Source organism: Orcinus orca, chromosome 15 (genome assembly GCF_937001465.1).
Source record: "Orcinus orca chromosome 15, mOrcOrc1.1, whole genome shotgun sequence".
Lineage (NCBI taxonomy): Eukaryota > Metazoa > Chordata > Mammalia > Artiodactyla > Delphinidae > Orcinus > Orcinus orca.
Genome location: NC_064573.1, coordinates 43,101,550 through 43,127,000, shown reverse-complemented (window position 1 = coordinate 43,127,000; position 25,451 = coordinate 43,101,550). Strand labels below are relative to the sequence as shown.

General features: G+C 39.0%; 1 protein-coding gene across 5 annotated transcripts in view; it reads right to left on the bottom strand.

Annotated features, from left to right (window-relative positions):
- Positions 1-109: 109 nt before the first annotated feature.
- The window catches only part of B4GALT6 (beta-1,4-galactosyltransferase 6), a 66,699-nt gene continuing 41,357 nt past the window's right edge, over positions 110-25,451 (bottom strand). For 3 of the 5 annotated variants that reach the window (XM_049698150.1, XM_049698149.1, XM_049698151.1), the window contains 6 exons: positions 21,956-22,080; positions 14,841-14,957; positions 7,917-8,104; positions 4,614-4,736; positions 4,222-4,323; positions 110-3,645 (listed from right to left, as the gene is read on the bottom strand). In XM_049698150.1, the coding sequence (XP_049554107.1) occupies positions 3,498-3,645; positions 4,222-4,323; positions 4,614-4,736; positions 7,917-8,104; positions 14,841-14,957; positions 21,956-22,080 (803 nt within the window). In that variant the 3' untranslated portion in view covers positions 110-3,497. The remainder of the gene's footprint in view (positions 3,646-4,221; positions 4,324-4,613; positions 4,737-7,916; positions 8,105-14,840; positions 14,958-21,955; positions 22,081-25,451) is intronic. The other 2 variants (XM_049698152.1, XM_049698153.1) reach the window with 1 other exon arrangement.

Sequence of the window (25,451 nt, the reverse complement as noted above, 5' to 3'; positions counted from 1 at the left end):
GCAACCAAGGTATTCACCAGCAATTCACCTGGAATTCAGGAACACACACACAACAAAACCCCAGATAATCCAAAAAAAGTTCCCGAGAGAAAATAATTACATCATCACACCAGGTCTTTAGAACATTATATTTCATAAAAGACAATGATAAAAAAGTACAAACATTTCCATGAGAAGCAAAAAAAAAAAAAGAAAAAAAATGAGAGTACAAGAAATTACTAGCATTTATTTCAGTGCATTTATATAGAAGCCTTTCAGATTTTAATAAATAAAATAATCTTAAGTACACTTCCTTTTTCTGATAAACACTATGACCATTTTAGTTCTCTCACTGGCATATTTGCAAATAAAAGATAATAAATCTAGAGTACAAGTATTTGTCTGAAAAGTACACAACGAAATACAACAGAGATAAGCAAAGGCCAAATAAAATGACACAAAGTCTGCTTTCACGTGTACAGAGCTTCCAAAAGAAGAAGAATATTGTATTGGATATTTTCCCATTTTGTTTTAAAATGGATATCAACATCTTGGCTGGGAAAGGAGAATAAGCAAGCTTTAATACATACTTTTGTATTTACATAATATTGCAAATAAGGTTTTCTTACTGCACACCTTTTCACAAAATACAAACAGAAATTTATAATTAGACTTAAAAAAATATTCATTAAACCCCAGTTTTGGCAAAGACTTAAATGACCATCTCCACTGTGAATGAGATATAATGTTACAGCAAATGTGTACACTTTTTCCTTTTCTTTTCTACAAACAGGCCCATTAATCATTACTACTTTCTCTAGTTGAAAGGCACTATATAAGTTTCCCAGTAGGGCCATAAGGAGCTCATAACTATGTCCACATATATAAGTTTCTTGACTTTGAGACTAAGAAATACAACACATAAGTTATCAGAGGATGTTTTCATAATTTTAGAAAGGTTTCAACTTGGTTGATTTGATTTGTTTAGAAATGAAATATTTTTTCTGTAGACATACCTAGCATTGCAACTGATAGAGTAGGTAATCAATACATGTTCACTAATAAATCAACCAAACTATAAAGATAGTTTGCATTTGCAATCTATTTGTTAATTTTTATGGAATACAGTTATTTTTATACAATGAAGATAACTGGGCAAAGCTATGTCACTTATATGCAAACATATAAGTTACTATTTACAGGCAACAATCAATTTGAGGTCTGCACTTAAAAAGAAAATAAAAACAAACAAAAGACAAAAAGCAAACTACTGAGATGGCTTTCAAAGGATGACACACCGTATTCAAAACGGAAAATAGCGGAACATTCATGGCCCACTCCTAAAACAAAAATTACTACTAGACTTAATCCAAGAAAATAAGACAAATACTAGTAGAACGGAGTTCTCTTGAAACTATAAAAATGTGTATCAAAACGAGAAGATACCAAAATGTGGGCAGCTCCATATTAAAGAGAAAAATGTTTTCCTAATAAGACTCAGAAACAGCCCTAATTTCCCCCATGACTAAAATATTTAAGTATTATTGGGTTAATTATGCTCCTATGCCCCTACTATCTTGTTAGTGATCAACAAATGTTAACTTTCCCAACCTACTTTCTTTCATTTCATCAAATTAAAAAATTACATTGGCTATGAGAGACAGAAAGTGAAGAGATACACAATTTCAGAACAAATACCTTGCTTTGCAGAAGGTTTGATTTTTCATTATTCTGAGTTACCAGCAAAGAAATGAAAAACAAATATTTTGGAAATATTTCTAAGAAATAAATGCAGAAAAATTCTGCTTGGTATCATAACCGAGAGCTAGCAGTTTTCTCAAAGTGTAAGAATTTCAGTTATTTTATGATTTGGTTTGTGGTCATTTGTGTTACTAATATTTGCCATAGAAAATGACAACTTCAAAATTAAATTTACAACCTGAGAGATAAATAACCATATTTCTGTGTTAGATGAATAATGCATTTCTATTGTTCCTCATGTTGTTGAAGATTCACTTTATAGATATTTAATTTTTTGTTTTAAATTTGTGAAAATATCTTAAGATATTTTAAAGAATCTTTGGTTAACCATAGTTGATAATTTTCAAAGTAAAGATACTGTTTGGTTTCGCTATGAAAATGCCATCCAAATTTAAGAGTAAGTAATATACGTGATGTCAGGCAGAGAAACCTGTTTTTAGAGAAGTGTCTTATTAACACCAATGCATTTAAATAACTGATAATGTATTTTAATATAATTCTATTAATTTATGCTTTTGTGAGGAAATTAACACCAGAGATGTGATATCTTAAAAGTGAAAAAAATACATGTAGTTTGAATGAAACTGGCCAACATTAAAAAGGATCCCTTCCAAACTTGAAATCCTATGAGTCTAATAATCAAACTTAAAATTTGTTTTTATCTACTAAGCATTTATCTTCATAAAAATAGAACATTTAATTTCTTACCTAATAGTATAATTCATTTGTATATTTTAAGTACTACTGGGTTTTCCATAACTCAATCTTTTACAAAACTGTTTTGCTTTTTTTAAATGAAGATTTTTTTTTTTGGCTCTTCTGAACTAGAAATAATAAAAGCGCTGCTCACTATGAATTCAAAAAAATACAGTGTACAACCACACGCAACCTTGGGAACATTTTTTGAGGCACAAAATCCCTGACACTTACACCAGAGGTACATGAGAGACGTTTAACATAAAGAGGTCCTTTATATCATGTCACATCATAACTTTTAAGATTTTCTTGGTAATACTCATGCAATATACACAAACAATATGGTTGTGATTTAGCAAACTCCGATGAGATTGCAAGCAAGGGGAAAAAAAGAGGTAATCCTCCGTAGGAAGAAAAGCTAAGTCCCTTCTTCTTACCCTTTAAAACCCTAAGGAAGCTGTGACTTCATCCACACAAAAAGCTGACGGTATAAAGCTCAAAACTAGTATAACAGTGTACTATATTAGTTGGCTGTCAATTATTGACAGTTCCTTCATTTCACACAAGGTTAACCTTTGTTTAGTGACATAAATTTACATTGTTTTATTCCATGCAAATAAAAAAATGTTTATAAAAGTCCCATAAAGGCATAACCCATTACATGCAAAACTGCCAACACATCTTGTTTCTCAACAATTTGAACACATTAATTTATATCACATATGTACAAAATATGTTTAAATGGAAATAAAGCATTCTCTTGAATTAAACTATAGATTTTAGTATAAAAATTTTCTCTTTGTAGGGAGCTCTCTTGACTGCCAGACTTAAGCAACAGCATCTGGTCTCTGCAGTGCTCGCCATGGGGTGTGTCTCAGGATAGAGGATGGGTGGGTGGAAGAAGGGTGACTGTATACAATCCCACAAGTAAACACTGAGAACACAGGCTCTTCTCACCACCCAGGGCATTGTGACACATCCATTCACTGACCTCCATTAAGAGTGCACTCCAAGTTCCCGATCCAGCATTGTGGTCTATCTTGCCATGAGAGCTACTTCTTTTAATAGTCTTCAATTGGAGCTAACTCTGGCATGAGGTTTACAGATATATTTGTATACAACCTATCAACCAGTATTTTTGGCGTATATACTAAATTGTTCAACCCATCGATGTACTGGCGCTCTTTTGAGTATCTTAGTAATTTATACCTATAGTATTAGAGAAAAAAATTAAAAGTAACAGAAACATGTTTGAAAAGAAAAATTGATGAGGAATACGCTCAAGGTCATTCTTATCGTTAAAGCACTTAAAGCTCTTTACAATTTTTGGTTCTTACGCATAATTAAAAATCTTTCTAGACCATTATTCTAAATTAACATTTTTACTAGTCTTAAAATGCCACCTGAAAATAAGTTATTTTGCACTCTTACATATTAGATATCCTTAAGAAATAAAATGCATTACGCTTTATGTTAAGGAAACATTTTTACATAAATAATTAACTGGGCTCTTTAATATTACATGAATACATATATGTGTGTGTGTGTATGTAGGTATATGTATATGTATATCTCTTCAAAACAAGCACAAAATGCTCTACTTTTATAAACAAAAATGATATCGACAGAAAATCCCCTTCAGAAGTTTTTTGTGGGGAGTGCAATGCATTTATTTTGTTTTTGTTTTTTTGTTTTGTTTTGTTTTGTTTGCAATGCATTTTTAAAAAATCTTTCATAATTAAATAATTTTGAAACCTTGATATCTAAAGATGATATTAAACTTACCGTCCTAAGAACTGGACTTCACCTCGATGGTGATGAGGAATAGACTTGTATTTTCCCAGGTCCCCCTCTGGTCTTGTTACATTATATCCAGCATAATGAACCCTACAACACAACATACAGAAATGAAAATACATTAAGAAATAAAATCTAACATAAAAATAGATTACGTGAGTTCAATTTAAAATGCAAAAGAATGCTCTAATGTACACGCTGTCAGTAATTTCAAAAGGGTACTACTCTCAATAAAAAAGGGAGAAACACAACGCAGGATTTAGGAACCTCAAAAATTTTCCACCCCAAAGAATTCTTTCCTGGAATAGAAAAGTATAGTTTACTTAAAGAAAGGAAATTTATAGAAATTCCATTATTAAGCAATTTGTACCTCAACATACCTATTCCAAAGGTCATCGTCTTCTCCTCCCCATCCCCAGAAGGCATTAGGAAAACCATTGATCTTTCTGAACTGTTCCACTGTCAGTCCACTTACACCGCCAAAAAACTCTTTATAAGGAAGACTAAAAAAGAAAGCAGAATATAGCATTCTAAAAATGAAATCAAAACTGTTTGCCATATGAAATCGAGTTTTCAGTCTTTTACATGCTTTGCAAAATATACCCCTACTTCCATATAAACAATTATGTTGATTAAATCATATTCTGGGAAAAGTAAAGTACATCAAGAAACAAAACATCTTTACACTCTAGTGAAACAAGTACATCTAACTGTGTTATGCAAAACACTTGTGGTACCTGAAATTTAATATTGAGTATTGTTACTTTATAAGACTCAAAACCTAGTGTTCAAAAATGGTCTACTTTCACACCAAAAGTAGACTTGATCAATAGCTGCTAAGGCAATGTTAGATGTTACTAAGCTAATTTCCTAAATTAATTGATATTAATTTATTAAATACATTATTTATCATATAGACTAGGATAAATATAAATTAGTAAAAACAAGTCTAGCATTTAATTTTGAAAAAACTAGCTGCGTATTCCTGTAATGATCTTCTCTATTTGGACTACACTCCCAAAATATTCATGGATATTTACAAATATATTTATTTTTAATGCACTAATAGTTAGAAGAATGACAATTTTTTGAGATGTAACTGACCCTGTATTAGTTTCAGGTGTACAACATAATGATTTGATATATGTATATATTGCAAAACGATTACCACAATATGTCTGGTTAACATCCATCACCATGCATAGCTACTTTTTCCTCATGATGAGAGCTTTCAAGAGCTATTCTCTTAGCAACTCTCAAGTATACAGTACAGTATTTGTTACCTAGAGTCACCTCGTTATACATTACATCCCAGGACTTGTCTTATAACTAGAATTTTGTACCTGTTGATCCCCTTCATCCACCCCCAACCCCTGCCTCTGGCAACCAAAATCTGTTCTCTTTATCTACAAGTTCGGGTTTTTTTTTTTCGATTCTGCATATAAGTGAGATCATACAGTACTTGCCTTTCTCTGAGAAATGACTATATTTTTAAATCTGGATTTTATTTTCCTTACCTTTCTCTAACTCATCCTCCATGGAATTTGTCAAAGTTGTTTGTTTAGAAACAGACAGGTTTTCTGATGTTGAGGCAGCATCCCTAGACTTGCAGTCCTGAATAAATTCCTGTGGCCCTAAATGTGCTACTGGGGAGCCACGTGCCAGAGCCCCTGAATGGACGAGGCCAATGTGGAGGAACAGCAGAGAAAACACGACCACACGCAGCCTCTGAAAATCACGCTGAGGGAAGTCTGGCCAGGACTAAAGCAAAGCTGCCTCAGAGGAAGAGAGGGGGCAGATTTCACTTTTTTGTTGGAAGGACTCTGGATTCACTCTCTGCAGGGAGGAAGTGCTGTGTGCCAGCGGGGACCTTGTGTGGCCACAGAAGATGAGAGAGGCAGCTCCCACAGAGAACTCCAGGCTGCGGGACAAAGCAATCCTGGTCCCACACTGGGCCAAAGGCACCCCAAGACAGTAACAGCAATGCTGACCCCAAAGTCTACCACGGTGTCCCAGGGTACCTCACGAGGCTTGCACTGGGGAAGTTAGATTCTAGTTATGATACCAGTTGGGGTCCAATAGGGCCAATAAGCGCTCATGGCAGCACTGTGTTTCCCACATCAGTTGCATTATGCTTGCCCAGGCTAGGGGTTTGGGAGAAACCTGAAATCAGTAGATAGGTAAAGATGGATAAGTGCGTGTGTGTGTTCACTGACATGTATAAATTGCCAAGCACGTTAATTCCATTTAGTGTTCTGCTTAAAAGCAGAAACAATCAACTGCACTATACCCAGAATAGAAAAAGATTAGATAAAATGAAGGCGTAATAGATAAAGAACAGAAAACGGAAGCTTGACAAACACAAATCTAGTAGTGTTTACCTGACACTGTCCAAAGGGAGAGAGACACTGCTCTGGGGACCTGAGCGTTCTGGTCAGCAGCCTTCACGGCGTGGGCACCACTGTGGGCAGGGACACCTCATCACACTTCAGCCCATGCACTGTCCGGCCCGTTCCCTGCTCTGCTGCCATTCTCTCTAATTTCTATTCCAACTTCCAAGATACCCTATGCACCCTGGGATTAGTCTAGGTAGATATGAGTATTTTACTGATTAGAAATTAATATTTTCAAATAAAAAATTAATTTAGAATCCCTAGTTTATATGACATTTATGATATCTTTTAGTAAAAATCAATTATGCTAAATTTAATTTGACTCTAGTGGGCTGACTAAAATTGAGTTTCTAGAAGTGCTAAGAATCAGATCCTGAACCTGGATGACCTTCCCAAGGTAACGCCAGACTTGGCTTTCAGATACTATGGTAATAAGGAAAAGGTTTTCTAATGATAACAACCAGTCTAAAAAAAGACAAAAAACAAAAAAAAGGCACTCTTCCTGTTTCAGTGCTAATTCACCTGGTCTCATCACGGAGACTTTTTGCTTCTCTAACTCGACAGGTGAGGCAGCAGGCAAAACAGTGATGAAGGCAACACCTCCCCTGCTCCAGGCTATTTTCTCTCCTCTCCACTTCCATGAGTCAATGAAAACTGTGATCTCTTTCCCAAATTAGACCTTTAATGTCAATTTAAGTCACTGTCACAGCTCCGATGACAGTATCATTTCAAGGCATCTCCAGTCAGAGAACGAAAAAATGTTTCTTCTTATTAAAGGCAGGTCAAGAATCCATAGCTTAGGAAGAAGAAAATATACTGCAGAAGAGCGGGCCTTCACTGCACAGGAACAACCCTGGGAGAGGGAAGAGAGGGGAGCCAACCTGTGCTGTGCTCCTACCTGGGGCAGCCCAGCGCCTGGGATCTCGCAGAACCCGTGGACGGGCTCTAGTGCTCCCTGAACAAGGAAACCAATGTTCAGAGATCCAAGTCCTAAGATGCAAATCCAAGCCCTCTAACTGCTAAGCGTGAAAATCAGAAGTTAGGTCCACATTTCCTTGACCGTAGAAACCAGGCTCTATTTCCCACCACCCCACGCTGAAACCTGTGTGTGAGGAAGCGACTGGATGGACCACAAGCGACCCTACACCCCGGCTCCCTGCGAGGAAGGGCTGGAGTTAAAGATACCCTCTAGGCTCTTGAGCCCTCTCAGATCCAGGCACATAACGCTGCTACCATTTCAATGATATGATTTTGCAGGTGTGCTGCAAAAGAAGAGTGTACATTACTTACATATACATGTATTTATCCAGCTTGGCTGCAAAGTGACGTGGCATTTCTCCACATCCGTAATAGTTTCGGTCATTTTCAGGTAGATGATCCACATCGTGGAAGATTACACAGTCCCAGACACCGTCTTTCATGGCCTCTTTGAAGCCCACATTGAAGAGCATTGCACGGTTAAAAGGCTGTGTGCCAGTCTTCACAAAGAGAAAAACAGAAATGTACTCAGGCTTCGCCATGACTTTTTTCTATACCTTTATAACTTGTTGAATCATGGTCAAATACTAATAATAAATGCACACAAACCAAACGGATAAAATAATAAACATGTTTCAGGATTTTCAAATATACTATTTAAATTATTACATAATTTTATACTTTGGTAACACACAAGAAAACACTGTTATTTTAAGGGCCACTGGTAGATCATCAACTCTATATAATGATATAATTCATGTTTCTGTTTTACTTCAAATGTATCAGGATATAGATTATTTATGACCAGGAAAAAAAATAAAGCCACTGAAAATAATATAGCTTGTATTTTTTAGCAAAGCTTTCCATATGGTGTCCAGACTAAAAGAAGCAGGAAACAAAGTGACTCAAGAAGCAGTAACCCTTCTCTTACATAACAAGGCCAGGGAGGGCTAACTTTGCATTACTAATGCTTGTAATAGAGACAAAGGCATTCTCAGAGACAAAAACAATTGGAACTTATTACACAAAACCCAATTTCCTTTATTATAACCATTTTCCTTTATTACTAGGGAAAATAAAGTGTCCAGACAACAGTTTCTATTCTTATTATGCTTGTTTATGATAAAGACCAAGAGCATCTGAAGGGACAAAAAAAAGTGGGAACTTATTACACAGAACCCAACTTCCTATATAATGACCACTTCCCTTTACTTATGAGGAAAATTATATTAAGGTGCATTGGCAATAAAAGGTTTCATGCTACAGCTAAAGAAAATTAAAGAGCAATTTACCTATGCCTTGGCAATATTTCTCAAAATCATTTCCAAAACATAAAACAAAAAATGATTATGAAAGAAGTGAATGAGATGCACAATGCAGTCATCACCAGAGTGAGCCCTCAAAAGTGAAAAATAACTAATTTTTAGTCCTGGGTCCTGCACTAACTTGAGGTAATAGAAATCACTTTACTTTTTACAGCTTTTCCTCACCAATGAAATGGAGAGAATAAAAAGGAAAGGCAGTTAAATTATAATATTATTACTGGTACATCACCAGTTTGAACAAATGACTTTCCTTTAAGATTTAAAAAACTGTTTTCATTAAATGTGGACATAATACTTAATGGCTTATAATAAAAATAAGAAGTTTTATGTCGAACCCACCTTCATCTTCCAAAAGCAATACATTTACACACCTCTAGTAGTTTATTCTGGTACTTATCTCCTCATTTCAAGGTAATGAAAGTTTTGATATTCCCTTGCCTCATTAACTTTTTAGACACTACTGATTTCTTACCATGGTCATTGAGGATTTATACCCCCCCATTCACTGCCCCTCCATCCATTCTCCCAACAGAGTTATGTCATAATTTTTTGTTAAGTCAACGGTATTTGCATTATTATGACTGTATATATATGACTGTTGAGTAAATTATGATTCTGTGTTCTTTCTCAAACTGAGATTCATAACTGTCTTCTGTTTTCTTACTTTTCTATATAACTAGTATTACTTTGTACAAAAGCCCCAGCAGGCATGCCCTGTATTTTTTAATAACTGATGCAATCATTGAAACACATCAAACCATTTATCGATTCCTCCTCCACCCGCCCCCCAAGCCCAACTCCAGCTGCCACGGCCCTCGCGTCTTGCTCCAGTCTTGACTGGTCTGACCATGTGCAACTATCATCCTGGGCCTCCTCTTTCATTCCCTACATCATCGGTGTCCTTTACTTGGCTCTCTTAATTTGCTGAGGAACATCCTTCAGCAGCTTCCTATCTCAGGATCCACGGGAGGAAAAAAAATATATATATATATATATATCTCTCTCTACATATATACACACACGGATATTATACATATACATATATATACATTTTAGCCAATGAATGACTGAAAATGCCATCAATCTACCCTCACACTTGATTGATATTCTGACTGGGTAAAAAATTCTACGTAAGAATTACTTTCTCCGGGGCTTCCCTGATGGCGCAGTGGTTGGGAGTCCACCTGCCAATGCAGGTTCGTGCCCCAGTCCGGGAAGATCCCACATGCCGCGGAGCGGCTGGGCCCGTGAGCCATGGCCGCTGGGCCTGCGTGTCCAGAGCCTGTGCTCCGCAACGAGAGAGGCCACAACAGTGAAAGGCCCGCGTACCGGGAAAAAAAAAGAAGAATTACTTTCCCCTATAATTTTAACGGCATGTGGTTCCACAATCTTCTAGGTATCAGCACTGCTGAGAAGGTTCATGTGATTCTGATACATAATCACTGGTAATTTTTCCTACAGAACCTTTTTGATACCTTCCCTTTTTAATTTGCATTCTAAAGTTTCAAAATAATATGCTTTAAAGCTCTATATTTTATTCATGTGTACATGTGGACCCCTTTAATCTGAAGACTCATGTCTTTGCTTCTGGAAAATATTCTTATATTATTTCTTTGGTCATTTTACTCCACCCCAACCCCGTTTTCTTCCTGCTATATTTTTTCAGAACTCTGATTAGCAAGTGTATTTGTTATCTACTGATGTGTAACAAATCACAGCAAAACTAGTGGCTAATAAAACCACAGTCATTTATTATGCTCAAAGCACCTGTGATAGGAAATTCTGACAGCACAGCAAATATCCCTGATCACTGCTCCATGATGTCTGGGCGTCAGCTGGCAGATCCACTTCCAAGAGGACTCAGTCACACAGCCAGCAAGGTGACGCTGGCAAGTCAGTTCTTCTCCACAGGGTTGCTTGAGTGTCCTCATGACATGGCAGCTGGCTTCCCCAAGAGCAAGTGATCCAACAGACCAAAGCAGAAGCGGCAATGTCTTTTATGACCTAGCTTCAAAAATCACACACTGTCACTCTGCAGTGTGGTTGTCCACACAAGTCAGCCCTTATTCATTGTGGCAGGAGACCATACAAAGAGGCAAGGATCCTTGGGGACCACCTTGGAGGTGGTTACCCCTGTGAGGCATTGATACTTCTTAATTTCTCCTGCTTTGGTTCTAGTTTAAGAGTTATCTTCTTAAGTTTATCTTCCAGCCATTCTATTGAAAGTTTTGTTTTACTTATCACATTTCCTTTTATGATAACTTTCTTATTCTGATTGCCCTTTATGGTGTTTCATTTCACAGATGCATTATCTTTCCTTCACTCTCTGTGGATAGTGATTATGAGTTTTTATTACTGTTCATTTTTTTAAAAAATGTTCTCTGTTCCCTCCACTGTCTATATTTTCTATAATCCCTTTTGTTGGATTGGTTTTGTCTCCTTTTGTGGGAACCCTTCGCCGCCCATTCACGGTTGAGAGCAAGGCACTAAAAAGCTGAGGGGAACCTCCACATACGTATGTGAGGTTGTGGCACAGTACTCTTGGCTGCACACACACCACACATGCACACGCATGTGCACAAGCAAATCCCTAAGCCAAAGTGAAACAGAAACAGAAGCCCCAACCCTCCTCGCCAGCGCTCTATGTGCCATAGCTCAGAAAACGGCAACACCCTCCTTCAAGACAAAAACCCTGCATCCTGGTTGACCATTCTCCGTTGCTCACAACGTACGTCCACTTCAACAGCAAATAATCTGACTTCTAAACCCAATGTAGCCCAAACCCAGCCACTGCTCACCTCCCTCCAACACCACCGTAGCCCGAGACAGCATCTTCTGCTGCCTGGCCCGCAGCAGAAGCTCCCGCTCAGTCTACTCTCCGCACCGTCATCTTCTCCAAAGACCATTAGATCACGCCATTCCTCTACTCAGAAGCCTCCAGCACCTTCTCACCTTCCGCGGGACAATCCAAGTCCTCCCCCAGGTTCTTTTTTTTTTTTTTTTTTTTGCGGTACACGGGCCTCTCACTGTTGTGGCACAGGGTCCAGACGTGCAGGCTCAGCGGCCATGGCTCACGGGCCCAGCCGCTCCACGGCACGTGGGATCTCCGGACCGGGACACGAGCCTGTGTCCCCTGCATCGGCAGGCAGGACTCTCAACCACTGCGCCACCAGGGAAGCCCCTCCCCCAGGTTCTTCATTACCTGGGTCTATCCCACCTATGATTTCCTGCCTCACGTCTTTCTTCACTTGTCTCTCCAGCAACACTGACCACTTTGCACAAACACACCATGCGCTCTCCTGCCCTGCCTGGAACACACATCCCCGAACGTCAGCATGGGCTGCTCCTTTGTTCAGGGCTGCTCCCACCTCACCTCCTCCGAGAGCCTTCCGTAAAGACTCTGAAGGAAAGAGCACATCTCCCTGCCCCTACTGCTCTCTCTGCCCCGACTCTTAGCTCCGGGCACCACCTGACATACCACATGATTATTTACTGCCCTCCTTCCCTCACAAGAACAAGAGGCCTCACCTGGCTTGTCCCCTGCTGTCTCCCCTTTGTTGAATGAATGAAAGCGGGCTTCATGGAGGTGATAAAGTGAGGAACTGGCCTCTTCCTCTGGAGACTTCCCAACATTAGACCAGGCATCATCTCCCTGGGACTAAGCTACTTCTCTAGTGAAGAGGCCACTCATGCCCTGCCTCAGTTGAAGGGGTTGGGGGGATTCACACCAAACGACTGGCTTCAAACAGTCAGACAAGGAAAAGGACAGAGGGCGCTTGGGGTCCACAGGCAACCCGACTCAAGCCTCTGCTCTGAGGTGCCAGAGTTCGGCTGCATCAGCACCGGCAGGACCCGCGCTGGTTTCTCCAAGGAGAAACTTTTCATTTTCTACAACATACAACAGAGTAATCACCTGGCAGCAAAAGCCAACTTAAGAAACTAGGGATCTGACTGTTCTGCAATCAAACTTTTAAACAATCCCTTAGTTTAGTCTAGTGCTTCAGTTCGTCTTTCAAGGGCTAAGATGTGCAGGGGGGCTTTGTCCAGCAGACTAACTCAATCCTTGTCACCATCCCCCTTGATAGCACGTGGGTCTGAGCCCCCTGTGCTGGGCTAAGGGAGGGCGTGTCTGTGCTCCACCTGCCTCTTGACTCTCAGAAGTGGGCTGAAATCGCTCAACTACTTCCATCTCTTTGTCTTTATAGTTTAATAACTCATTAAAAGTTTTTTCTTTCACTCATTTTAGGAGTCTGGAAAGGAAAAGAGGGAAATATGTTGTACCCCCTTCTATATTTAACTGGGAGTTCTGAGCTGCTCGTCAAAGGCTTAGCCCTTCTGGCACCAGTCCAGCAGGAAAATGACTCTTCTATTTCATATGTGGTAAAGATGTTACTAGCTCAAAACCACAACACACTATCAAACATACAGGCCTGAATTAATATTGATCAAAGCTAAGATTCAGACTTAAGACATTTATAAAATATGGACCTTAGCTGCTCTGCAGACTTCTTCATCACATACACAAAATAATTCAATGGTGTGGACTTGCAGAAGAAAATGCCTCTAAAAACAGAGGCAGGGCTTCCCTGGTGGCGCAGTGGTTGAGAGTCCACCTGCCAATGCAGGGGACACGGGTTCGTGCCCCGGTCCAGGAGGATCCCACATGCCGCGGAGCGGCTGGGCCCGTGACCCATGGCCGCTGAGCCTGCACGTCCAGAGCCTGTGCTCCGCAACGGGAAAGGCCACAACAGTGAGAGGCCCGCATACCGCAAAAAAAAAACCCCAAAAAACAAAAAACACAGAGGCAGATATCTCATCCCCCAACACATTATGAAGACTGAAGTTTCAAAAAAGGAAACTAGCAGTTGGTAAAACGGATCTAGAAGTTTATAACTATGGCTATCATGAAAGTAGCTAAAATTTTTAATTTACTATCAGGTTAACAAAAGTTAATTTTCATAATATAGGTGATTGCATTAAAAAGCACATATGCTCTATATACATCATTATATGAACAGGAAACAGACCTTAAAAGGGTGATTTACCCACAGAGAACCATAAGTTACATTAAATACCCAGTACTTCCAGGGGGAAAAATAGAGGCAAAAAAGCTAAGAGCAAGAAAATAAAATTAAAAAAAAAAAGGAAAAGGTAGAATCAGCCACAAAGGACATGGGAAAACACACTAACTGTAACAATCTTAGGAAGAGAATCTGAATATTTTCTAATATTTCAAAAACAAAAAAAAAATCCCAGCATCTAATATAAGCTAGGTCACTTTCTGTCTACTGACAAAGAAATACATTTTTAGTCAGATTTAGTAAAAAGAATGACCGATCAGGATAAAATGAGGTCATCAATGTCAAAACCAAAAGTATCCAAATTACAATGTATTCTAAACATGAACAAAATGCACTTTAGAAATACTATATAGCAATCAGTGACAAAATTCAGCAAAGACCCTAGTGTTTGGGAAGTGGGGTTGGGGAGAGACCAAGGAAGAAATCCAAGATGACACCTTAAGTACAAAAGCAGGTGATGACAGAAGTAGAAAAACATAGTACAGAAAATATCTACAAAGGGTTTAAATAAGTCTGAAAGAAACTGTACATACGGAATACTGATATTAAAGTATTTACAGAGAAAAAATTAGCTGATAATATGAATAATTATATGTATATTTCAGTTTAATAGGTAAGACATTAGATGATTTTAAATGATAGGAATACATCAACTGATAAAAGGATTAACAAAATGTGATATACACAATTAACAGGCTCAATCCAAAATGGAATTTTACCCAAATATAAAACCAAGGATTAACCTTAAACTACACACTTTTAATCACACAGTATCTAAGAGTTTACTATGTTCTAGTATACCCAGTTACCATTTTGAAAAATATTCTCACCTGTTCAATGACATAAAAGGCAAATTCCAGCCGCTGTTTTTGGAGCATTGGAATCAGATGCAAGAAAAATATTGGAAGATGTTCATGGCGATTACGGAAAGGAATGAGAACTGCCACCTTTAAAACAAAAGAATCACATATGTAAATAAATACAGCAGCAAGCCCTAGAGGTAAAAGAAAAACTGACCCTTGAGATTCTCTTACTCATGAATTTTCTCACCAGAGATCCAACAATGGGCAAAAACAGACAAGGCCCTTGCCTTTGTGCCATTTAAGCTCTTGTGAACCTGGAGAGGTATAAATGGGCTCTGAAGGCCGTTCTAGGGATTGTGGTCCTTATCCTATGAAAACCATGAACGTCGTGGAAAGATTTTAAACGAGTGATAAAATCAGCTTTGGTGATGGCAAACACTACTATGAAGAGCAGTGTAAAGCAGATTGGAGAAAACCAAAAGTGGGCTCAGGGAGCTGGTTAGAGATTAATGCAAAGTCAAGACAAGAGGTAATGGTAGCTTGAACAGAGGCCGGGTAGAGGACAAGAAGAGAAGTGCATGAATTTTTGAAAACACTGAAGAGGTAAATGAACAGGATTTGTTCCTGGAATGGATATAAGGAGTGAGGGAGAGGGATGTGTCCAGACTGATTTCTAGGTTTTAAAGTAGATCATAAATAATAAGTTTATGGGTTTTAAATTGAATTTAAAAGAGATTCCACCTGAATATCTAGTATCGAACATGGCTCACCTGGTCTAGAGATATTTTTGAAAAATATAACAGATATATCATGGAATATAAATGAAGTTTGATAATTATATTAATATAATATTTTTCATCTAATCAAAATGCACAATTAAATTTTTGATACACTGCATGTTTATTTCAGTGGTAGGATAATATTCAGTTTAAAAATGATAATAAAATTATGTTACAATGGTAAGCTCAACAAAAAAGATAAGGTAAACAAGCACGAGCATCAGAGAAATTCACCCCTTAAATAAACCAAAGAAACGTGTATCTTATGTAATCAAAAAAAAACACGTTTACAGGAATTAAAATGGTTTCTCAGTAGACCAATCCTTCTTCTAATAAGAAAAAAAATGATCAAGACTCTCAAAATCAAGACTAAAAATCACTGTTTACAAAGTGTGCTACTATAATATGGGAATAAATGAATAATGATCAATCATCACTTACTCAAGTCCTCTTTCCTGGATCCAAACTTCATCATATACAAGTCAAGTGACCCTACAATTCAGATTTTGCCCTTGAAAAAGCTAAAATGTTTTCTAACCATTGCTTTTCTTAGCAATTTCTGAGCTAAGCTAGCCTTATTATAATTGTGAATTTTCTAAAAACTGAAATTAAACCAAATAAGTTTTCTACAGATTATAAATTCTAAAATCAGAAGACCTAAATAGGCATTTCTCTAAAGAAGACATACAGATGGCCAACAGGCACATAAAAAGATGCTCAACATCACTAATTATTAGAGAAATGCAAAATCAAAACTACAGTGAGGTATCACCTCACACCAGTCAGAAGAGCCATGATCAAAAAGTTTACAAATAACAAATGCTTGAGAGGGTATGGAGAAAAGGGACCCCTCCTACACGGTTGGTGGGAATGGAAATTGGTGCAGCCACTATGGAGAACAGTATGGAGGTTCCTTAAAACACTAAAAATGAGCTACCACATGATCCTGCAATTCCATTCCTGGGTATATATCTGGAAAAGATGAAAACTCTAATTCAAAAAGATACATGCACCCCAATGTTCATAGCAGCACTATTTACAATAACCAAGACATGGAAGCAACCTAAGTGTCCGTCAACAGATGAATGGATAAAGAAGATGTGGCATATATACACAATTGAATATTAGCCATAGAAAAGAATGAAATATTTGCCATTTGCAGCAACATGGATGGACCTAGAGATTATCATACTAAGTGAAGTAAATCATACAGACAAAAACAGATATTATATGATATTACTTATATGTGGAATCTAAAAAATGATATAAATGAATCTATATACAAAATAGAAACAGGCTCACAGATGTAGAAAAGAAACTTATGGTTACCAAAGGGGAAACGGGAGGAGAGGGAGAAATTAGGAGTATGGGATTAACAGATTCACACTACTATATATAAAATAGACAAGCAACAAGGATTTACTGTATAGTGCAGGGCACTATATTCAGTATCTTTTAATAACCTATAATGGAAAAGAATCTGAAAAGAAATATATATATATATATGCACTTTGCTGTACACCTGAATGAATCACTTTGCTGTATACCTGAAACTAACATAATGCTGTAAATCAACTATAGTCCAATTAAAAAATGCCCAAAAAATTATAAATTCCAAAATCATTAGATTTTCAAAGAACATAAGAATCAAAATATGTCTAATAATAATGTCTATGTGTCATTCTATATTTTGGATTTTTAAATACAGCCTAATAAACTGGTTAAACAGAAAATTATGTAACAACATTAAACATGGGACTTATTAAAATTTCAACTATACCAAATAAATTTTACTGATGAATGAATAAATGTAAATAATTGACAATGCATAGCTTTAGGATCTGATCCTACTTGTAAAATCAGGACATGACATTAGATGTAGTCAATAGAAAATAGTAACATTTACCTGTGTATTTTACATTACCAGGATCATACATGAGAGAAAATTTTAAATTATTAAAATAGTTTTATTTTAAAAGAGAACAACACATGGTTTCATAAAATTGAAGACATCTAAACTAAAAACTCCACCACTAATTTTCCCTTAATGATGATGAGATAGTGGAAAAGAGAAAGAGACAATGGCTGTTCTGAGGCTGATACTTTCATGTCTACATTGATTCACGTTTGGTAAGTGGTAGGAACCAAAGGGGCTCTGGTGCCTCTGCCAGCCCCGCTCTGGGTCCCATTCTTCTTTGGTTTGCTCCATAACGTGGCTCTTGGCATATGAGCCTGAGGACCACGAGGCTACAGAACAATACGGAACCCACATCTAAGAGTCCCTCCTGGGCTTCCCTGGTGGCGCGGTGGTTGGGGGTCCGCCCGCCGATGCAGGGGACACGGGTTCATGCCCCTGTCCAGGAAGATCCCACATGCCGCGGAGCGGCTGGGCCTGTGAGCCATGGCCGCTGAGCCTGCGCGTCCGGAGCCTGTGCTCCGCAATGGGAGAGGCCACAACAGTGAGAGGCCCACGTACTGCAAAAAAAAAAAAAAAAAAAAAAAAGAGTCCCTCCTGTACCCCACACAATGGCCACAGTTGGTGCTGAGCACTCCCTTCTGACTGAGGAGACTTGCTGACAGGCCTCAGTATCCATTGTTGGCATCTCCACAGAATTCCCAAATCTATACAACTCCCAAAGCAGTTCAGGAACCCCTAAGTTTACTCTTAGGATAGGAAACTGCTGTGAAAGTGAAAGGAGAAACAGGAGTTAGATGGCAAGTACAAATCCCTACCACTGACCTTATCTGAAATATATCAGTGTGATAACTTCTAGCAAAATTAGGGTGGAGCTTACTCTTCTTGGTTTTGAATTTGGCCACAAGTTGGCTGCCTATGATGTAAATGGGCTATAAAAGCAGTTAAGATGCATTATAGATATTTAAGGAAAGACGCTATTAAAAAGCTGCAGAGTCCATATTAAAGACAGCCCATATTAAATACAATGAGGCTGAGTAATCAGTTGAACATCTAAGAATAAACAAAGGTTGTCATGGCCCCAATACAGTAATTTCTTCAATAAAACATTTAAAATATTGAGTTGATTTTTCCTTAATATTATATGGAAACTGAGAGTATTATAAGAGAAAGAAAATGACCAGTGTCATGGCAAGTTCAAAGAAGCTAAACTGTCGTTTTTACAACAAATGCATGTCCACATATTAATGAGACAGTTATCAAAGGTTTTGAATATGCCTAAAGTAAATTTTTTACTAAAACAAAGCTAAATAGCATCTAAAAATTCATTTGGCACGTCCCTTCCTTTGGCTGTGGAATTTCACTGTCAACAGTTTACAATTTATTGTCTAGGAAGAGAAGATCTCGGTATTCTGTGGTAATTTATCTCAAGGTTTAATAGCCTTTGTTTCAGGACATTCTTTCTTACATGTGCCCTAATCTGCTGTTGGAGCCACTCTCCTGTTGAAGCATCTCCACTGGAGATAGAACTAAACATCTGGTCATTACCTTCGGAAAAACAAGAGTCATCTTCATGAATCTCTCCTCGCCACCTCTTGGTCAAGCAAAATTATCCACACGCACTTTGCTCCCACTTTAAAACCACTAATCTTACGGAATGTATGCACCTATTTTTCATCCTTGCTCATCTTCTCCTACACTCACCATGAAGAGATTAGCAAGAAAAATGCTGACTACATAAATTTTCCCCACCAAGATTTTGCCTTAGTTTCAAACTTCAAGCACACTACCGCTACGATGTCCCCAAATGACATGGCTGCTGACTTGCCTACCTTTCAGGGTGCACTAGCTGTCTGCCACTGACTAAGACAGAACAGAGTAGAAGCTGCCAAGCCTTCATTCTCCTGCAGTGTTTCAGGTCCCTCCTCCCCTCCCCCTCACTTCCAGTGCCTACAGGAGCTTCTTAAACAGGAGGCACGCGATAAAAATTGCAGGTTCACGTCCCTTTCCACCAACAGAATCAGGATGTCTGAGGACTGAGTTCAAGAATCTTCTTTTTTACCAAACACCCCAGGTAGCTCTGAAACACGTGGCTAAGACCCATTTTTGAGGAACCTTGGACTAGAAACACAACTCCAGGCCTCCGAGCAGATAACCCCATCAAGCAGTTGCCTGATTCTTTAAAGGCTTAGGTTTTAGACCAAAGTGGTTCAGGCCTCCACCTGAACCCTGAATGGAACACAGGCAACATCACAGGTAAACACTTCACTTTAATGACCTGAAAAGCATCACTTTGCTCCTCTGCCAACCTCCCTTTTAGAAATAATCTTGCCTCTACAAGGCACCCGACCTGTGCTCAATCTTCCACTGCGACCTGCGATGTTCAAAATACCTAGGAATTGGTGAAATCACTAATTTTAGAAGATTAATTCCACTTGATTGGTCTTTGATGAACTTAGTTGGTATTTTTTTAAAAAGAAAAAGATCCTCAAATATTAACAATCAAGTTGATAGCAGATGTTTCACATAAATCTAGTTACTTCTTGTTTCCTTCTCTCTCAACTCAGTTTGATTAAGTATAGCAGGTATAGGTCACCTCTGAACGATCTCCAATTCCCTCTCATACCTTGAGCTGCGTAGCTCAGAACTAGAGACTATATTCTGAGAAGGGTTTGTGCATAACTGAAATAAGAGCAACGGTAGCATATAGTTCCCAAATAAAATAAGCCAATTTTTAGATCCCTGAATTAGCTGGCTCCTGAAACTTCACTTTCAAAACTGTTACCTACTGATTCACTGGAGTTTACAGTCTACTAAAATCTGTAAGTAGAAACTACTTATGTGTGATATACCTCTCCTCTAGAAAATGAGGTGAAAACAAATGCTAAAATTTAAAATCCAACATCTGATGTAGACCACTGAAGAAAGGACAAGAAGACTTAATTTTCCTGATCCCAACTTATCCTACTGCTATACCACACAGTGCACACGTGAGAGGTATACATCACGTGTATTAATATACCTCTGAGAACCAACCTCCATTCTACCCCACAGCCTTTGTGATTGAGTATGCTTTTTCTTCTGTTAGCATTCAACGTACATACTCATCACCTAAGTAAGAAAAAGAATTTATTTTGCCCAGGACATTTTTTAAAGTAACATTATGTAAATTGGGCCATATTTTATATACAAATGTGAAGAAACTCAATCATGAAATAGGAAAAAATTCATTTATTATCCGAATCTGATCTGGGAAATAGTATAAAACAACTGTAATATAGAATGTGTTGCCAAAATCTGTACTGGAATCCATTTCAGCAGCTTTACAACTTGTTTGAGGGAAAAAAACCCAAACATTTAGTTAATAATTTGTAACAAGACATGTATCTGTCTCATAAACTCAACTCAACAAAACTGGGTTTGGCACTTCCCCTTTATACAAGAGAGGGTAAGCTCTACGTTAGGGATGCAGACGTAAATAATACACATCCCCAACACCCCCAAACACAAAGAGTTCAAGGCCATTTAAGTCAGAGGGCTTTTATCATAAGCTTAACAGCATACAATTCTCCTTCCCAGGAGTGACTTCTTTTGGTACCAAAAGACAAAACATTTTAGCAAAATACTGATATTTAAAACAGGAACTGGAAACTGTTTCCAATTCAGGCTAAAGCACAATCCTTCAGGATGTAGTATCTGATTTAATCATATGTAGTTTTCACTTGAATTACATAAATGCTGTTTCCTATTCAAACATAACATTACATGAACACGCGCTTATTAACCAATTTCACAGTACTGAGAACAACTCTGATTTAAACCATGGTTTTCAATTTTTTTTAAGCAGCAGGGGCAGGCCCACTTCCTTATAGTTTTTCAAACAAAACATTAAAAGTAGGATTCTGATATATCAAAAAGATTAAAAGCCTGTGCTCTGTCTTCTGAAACAGAGGCAAAGAAGAGCCCGAAGTTCTTTTTGTGTCCTGCAGTGACCGCCGAGCAGCGTCTTTAGAATGCTGGGACTCAGGAACCCCAATGCTGGGCCCAACTGGAAACCACTGTTTCCAGGCCTTGGTGGGGCTATGCCTGTAGGTGTCAGTAACCACTAGGGACAGCAGCAGGAAGCAAAGAAATCACAGCCTCTCTTCCAAACAGAACAGGAAAAATCATCTGTTTTCCAAGCCAATCTCAAGCAAGGTACTTATCACCAGGATTTCCAAGAGACTGAACACAGGAGCATGTATCTGTATACGCACAGGTGCCATTCAGCTTCACAGGTAACACGATTAACTCACATTTGGACTGTGAATACTTACACATTAAACACAAACATTTTGATGTCTTAAATTTATCAAGACAAAGGGATTTGACTGTATATTCTGAATCAAACACACTTTTCCTCAAATGCATAGTAACAGTCACACTACTTATGAAAAAATGGACCTCACCTTCCACCTGGGTTTACAGTCTTTAGGCCTCCAGTGACCTCCTGGCTCAATATCTAAATCCTTGGAGAAGAGGTGATGAATTTCATCAAAACTGACTTCACTTACATTGACATTGAGGAATCCCCCTAAAAGGTCAAAAATGTGAAGAATTGTTTTAATACGAAGTCAGACAAACAACAATCAGTAGGGTGATGGCATAATGTAGTTGCTGAGACGGTACCATTTATTCCTGTTATCACCATATAATTGTTAATATCACCTTTCAGTTTTAGTTTGGATGATAAATTATATGGTCATCCTACTATCTTTGGTAAATCAGCCAAAGAAAATCAAAGCACTTAAACTTTTTGCTTTTGAGTAATATGGTGAATATTATAATATTCTTTGGGAAATGTTTGCATGTCATTACAATGTAGCTTATCATTCCAATTTATTCAAGTATTTAAAAACTATTTTTTAATTTCAACGTAATCAACACAGGAGACAATGAACACACAGTACGTAAGAGTTAATTAAGCAGTTAAGTTTGACGGGGAGCTCAATCTTAGCTTCTATGTACTGGGGAAATTATCTAACTTCTCTGTGCCTTAGTTTCCTTATCTGTAAAAAGAGATGGTAATACCTGCCTCCCGCTGTGGTTGTATCCATTAGATGAAACAATGCCGGGCACAAAGGTACACATTCAGTAAATTTAGCTACTATTACTGTCATCTACTTTACTGACATTTCTTCAGAGAGAGAATTCACAAACACAATTCAACAAATTTATTTTGAGCACCTACCATGCATCCCCTTGACATGCAAAACGGAAAAACTATAAACTTCTAAGATGCTCCTGGTCTACTAAGCACTCACTCTCCAAATTAACAAATATATGATATTCCTAGAAATGTTTTTACTAACAGTTTTTCTAACATATACCATGGAAACAGGAATGACTCTTGGATGGAAAACCATTTCCATTACCTCAATCAAAACCAACTAAGGGGGCTTCCCTGATGGCACAGTGGTTGAGAGTCCGCCTGCCGATGCAGGGGACACGGGTTTGTGCCCCGGTCCGGGAAGATCCCACATGCCGCGGAGCAGCTGGGTCTGTGAGCCATGGCCGCTGAGCCTGCATGTCCGGAGCCTGTGCTCCGCAACGGGAGAGGCCACAACAGTGAGAGGCCCGCGTACCGCAAAAACAAAAACAAACAAAAAAACCAACTAAGAATTAAGAGAACTAAGGACTAACAAAACTAAGTTCTTTCACCTCCTTGTCTCACGAAATACAAACCAACAACTATTGAGGTTTCCCATTTCAAGTCTTCTGAGCTCAGTGGCCATGATTCCACACATACAGTCAGCCCTCCATATCCACAAGGTTGGTTGAAATCTGTGGATGCAGAGCCCACACATGGAGGGCTGACTGAAAGGGATTTGAGCATCCTCAGAGTTTGGTACCCTGGGGGTCCTTGAACCAATCCCCCTTGGATACTGAGGGATGACTGTAAAGCACTCAGTTCCTCTTCGACGGAGCCTCTTTCCTTTCCTCTCTTCCTGCTATTCTATATTCTATAAGGTTTCACAGCCACTCGTCTTCCCATCCCCACTCTTCATCCTAAGTAGGAAGGAACATCCGTCAGTGGCTTCCACGAAGCACTTAGGCATACTCGAGAGAAGTATTTCAAAATGTAAATGCCTAGCTTCCACAGAGTAAGCGAGGAAAAAATCTGCGATCTTCTAATGTCTGCCTGTTCTCCTGACAATGTTTGCTGTCTTTTATAACCAAATACCCATCCTTTAGTGTGACAAGATATGCAAAGTAGCTAATCTTAGAAAGGTCAGATTTACCTAAAGAGTAACCTAGGAACTTACACAGAAAGGATAGATCAAATGTAAGATCCATCGGTCAATGTGAGTACAGACGACCATGACTCAGCTGACAAAACAGACTCTGGCACTGTAATAAGACAAAATTCACACAAAGAAATCTGATGCATTTAACGGTATGCATAATTCCTAAAATGATAGTAATTAGGCTAAATAATAAGCCGTTCATATAAGGAACTGAAGTTGGTATTCCTTATGCACTTTTAAACCAATTTTTTTGCCTTTTTCCAGCTTTATAGCTTCAACAGCTGTAACCAACATTATTGTCAGCAGTTTTCTCCAGTATCATTTGCGTTTAATTTTCATCTTGAACACACATGTGCCAGCAAATTAAGAGACAGGCCTTATATCTTTCTCCTCAGTAGACAGGGCCTCTGGTGTCCATCACTTACAATCCCTGATGCCCAAGGCACCCGAAGTTCACCTCCCTCTCCATCGGCCCCCCCATTCACATTCCTCAGAGACCCTTAGCAGCTTTTCTATGTGCTTATTGCTCTTTGATCTGAAATCTTAATATCTTACTGGCTGAAGGCCATAGATGACCCAGTGGCATGAGGCTGTCATGCCAGGAGTAATAGCAACATCGCTATTGGGGGTGGGTATGAAGGGATGGGGGACAGGCTCCAGGACAGGCAGTGCCACCGCTAAAAACAGCAAGTGTGTGATCAGAAAGAGAGAGAAAGGAAAATAAACACTAATTAGTGGAGGTGGGGTGGGGGGGCAGCAGGGTGTGATGAGAAAAACAACTTTTGTTTCTCTGAAAAAACAACCACTTATTTCTGAGTTGCTGCCTGTGCGTTTCACAGTGTGATACCCCTGCTCACACCCAGGGTCTGGATATTTAGATAAGAACTTGAGTTTAGGGACTTCCCTGGTGGCGCAGTGGTTGGGAGTCCGCCTGCCAATGCAGGGGATGCAGGTTCGAGCCCTGGTCCAGGAAGATCCCACATGCTGCAGAGCAACTAAGCCTGTGCGCCACAAGTACTGAGCCTGCGCTCTAGAGCCTGTGAGCCATAACTACTGAGCCTGCGCTCTAGAGCCCGCAAGCCACAGCTACTGAAGCCTGCGCACCTAGAGCCCGTGCTCCGCAGCAGGAGAGGCTGCCGCAGTGAGAGGCTCAGGCACCTCAGTGAGGAGCAGCCCCTGCTCACCACAACTAGAGAAAGCCCGCACGCAGCAACAAAGACCCAATGCAGCCAAAAATAAATAAATAAATAAATTTATTAAAAAGGAAAGAACTTGAGTTTAGGATTCCCACCATTTAAGTGCCTGCTCTGCTTCTCCTGGGGAACCTTTTAAAATAAACACTCAGAGTTAAGCCCGCAAAAAATTAGTGACCTCTACCCCGGCAACCTTTTAAGTCCTAGGTGCTTGCCGTCCTGCTCTCCATCTCCTGCTGGCTGGTGACCTGGGATAGAGGACGGCACTCCCCCGCCTCACTGTGCCCTGGCCCCCTCTGGGATCCGTGACTAAATCCTGAGACTCTACTTCCTTTGTGTGGGTGTACTGAAACTGCACCTTGCATCAGAATGACCCCCTGGGCTCCACTTCCCCAAAGTGGGAGCTCGGATGCCCAGGGAGCTACCTGCCAACCAGTAAGGGTGGCTGGTGCCCCCTCACACGG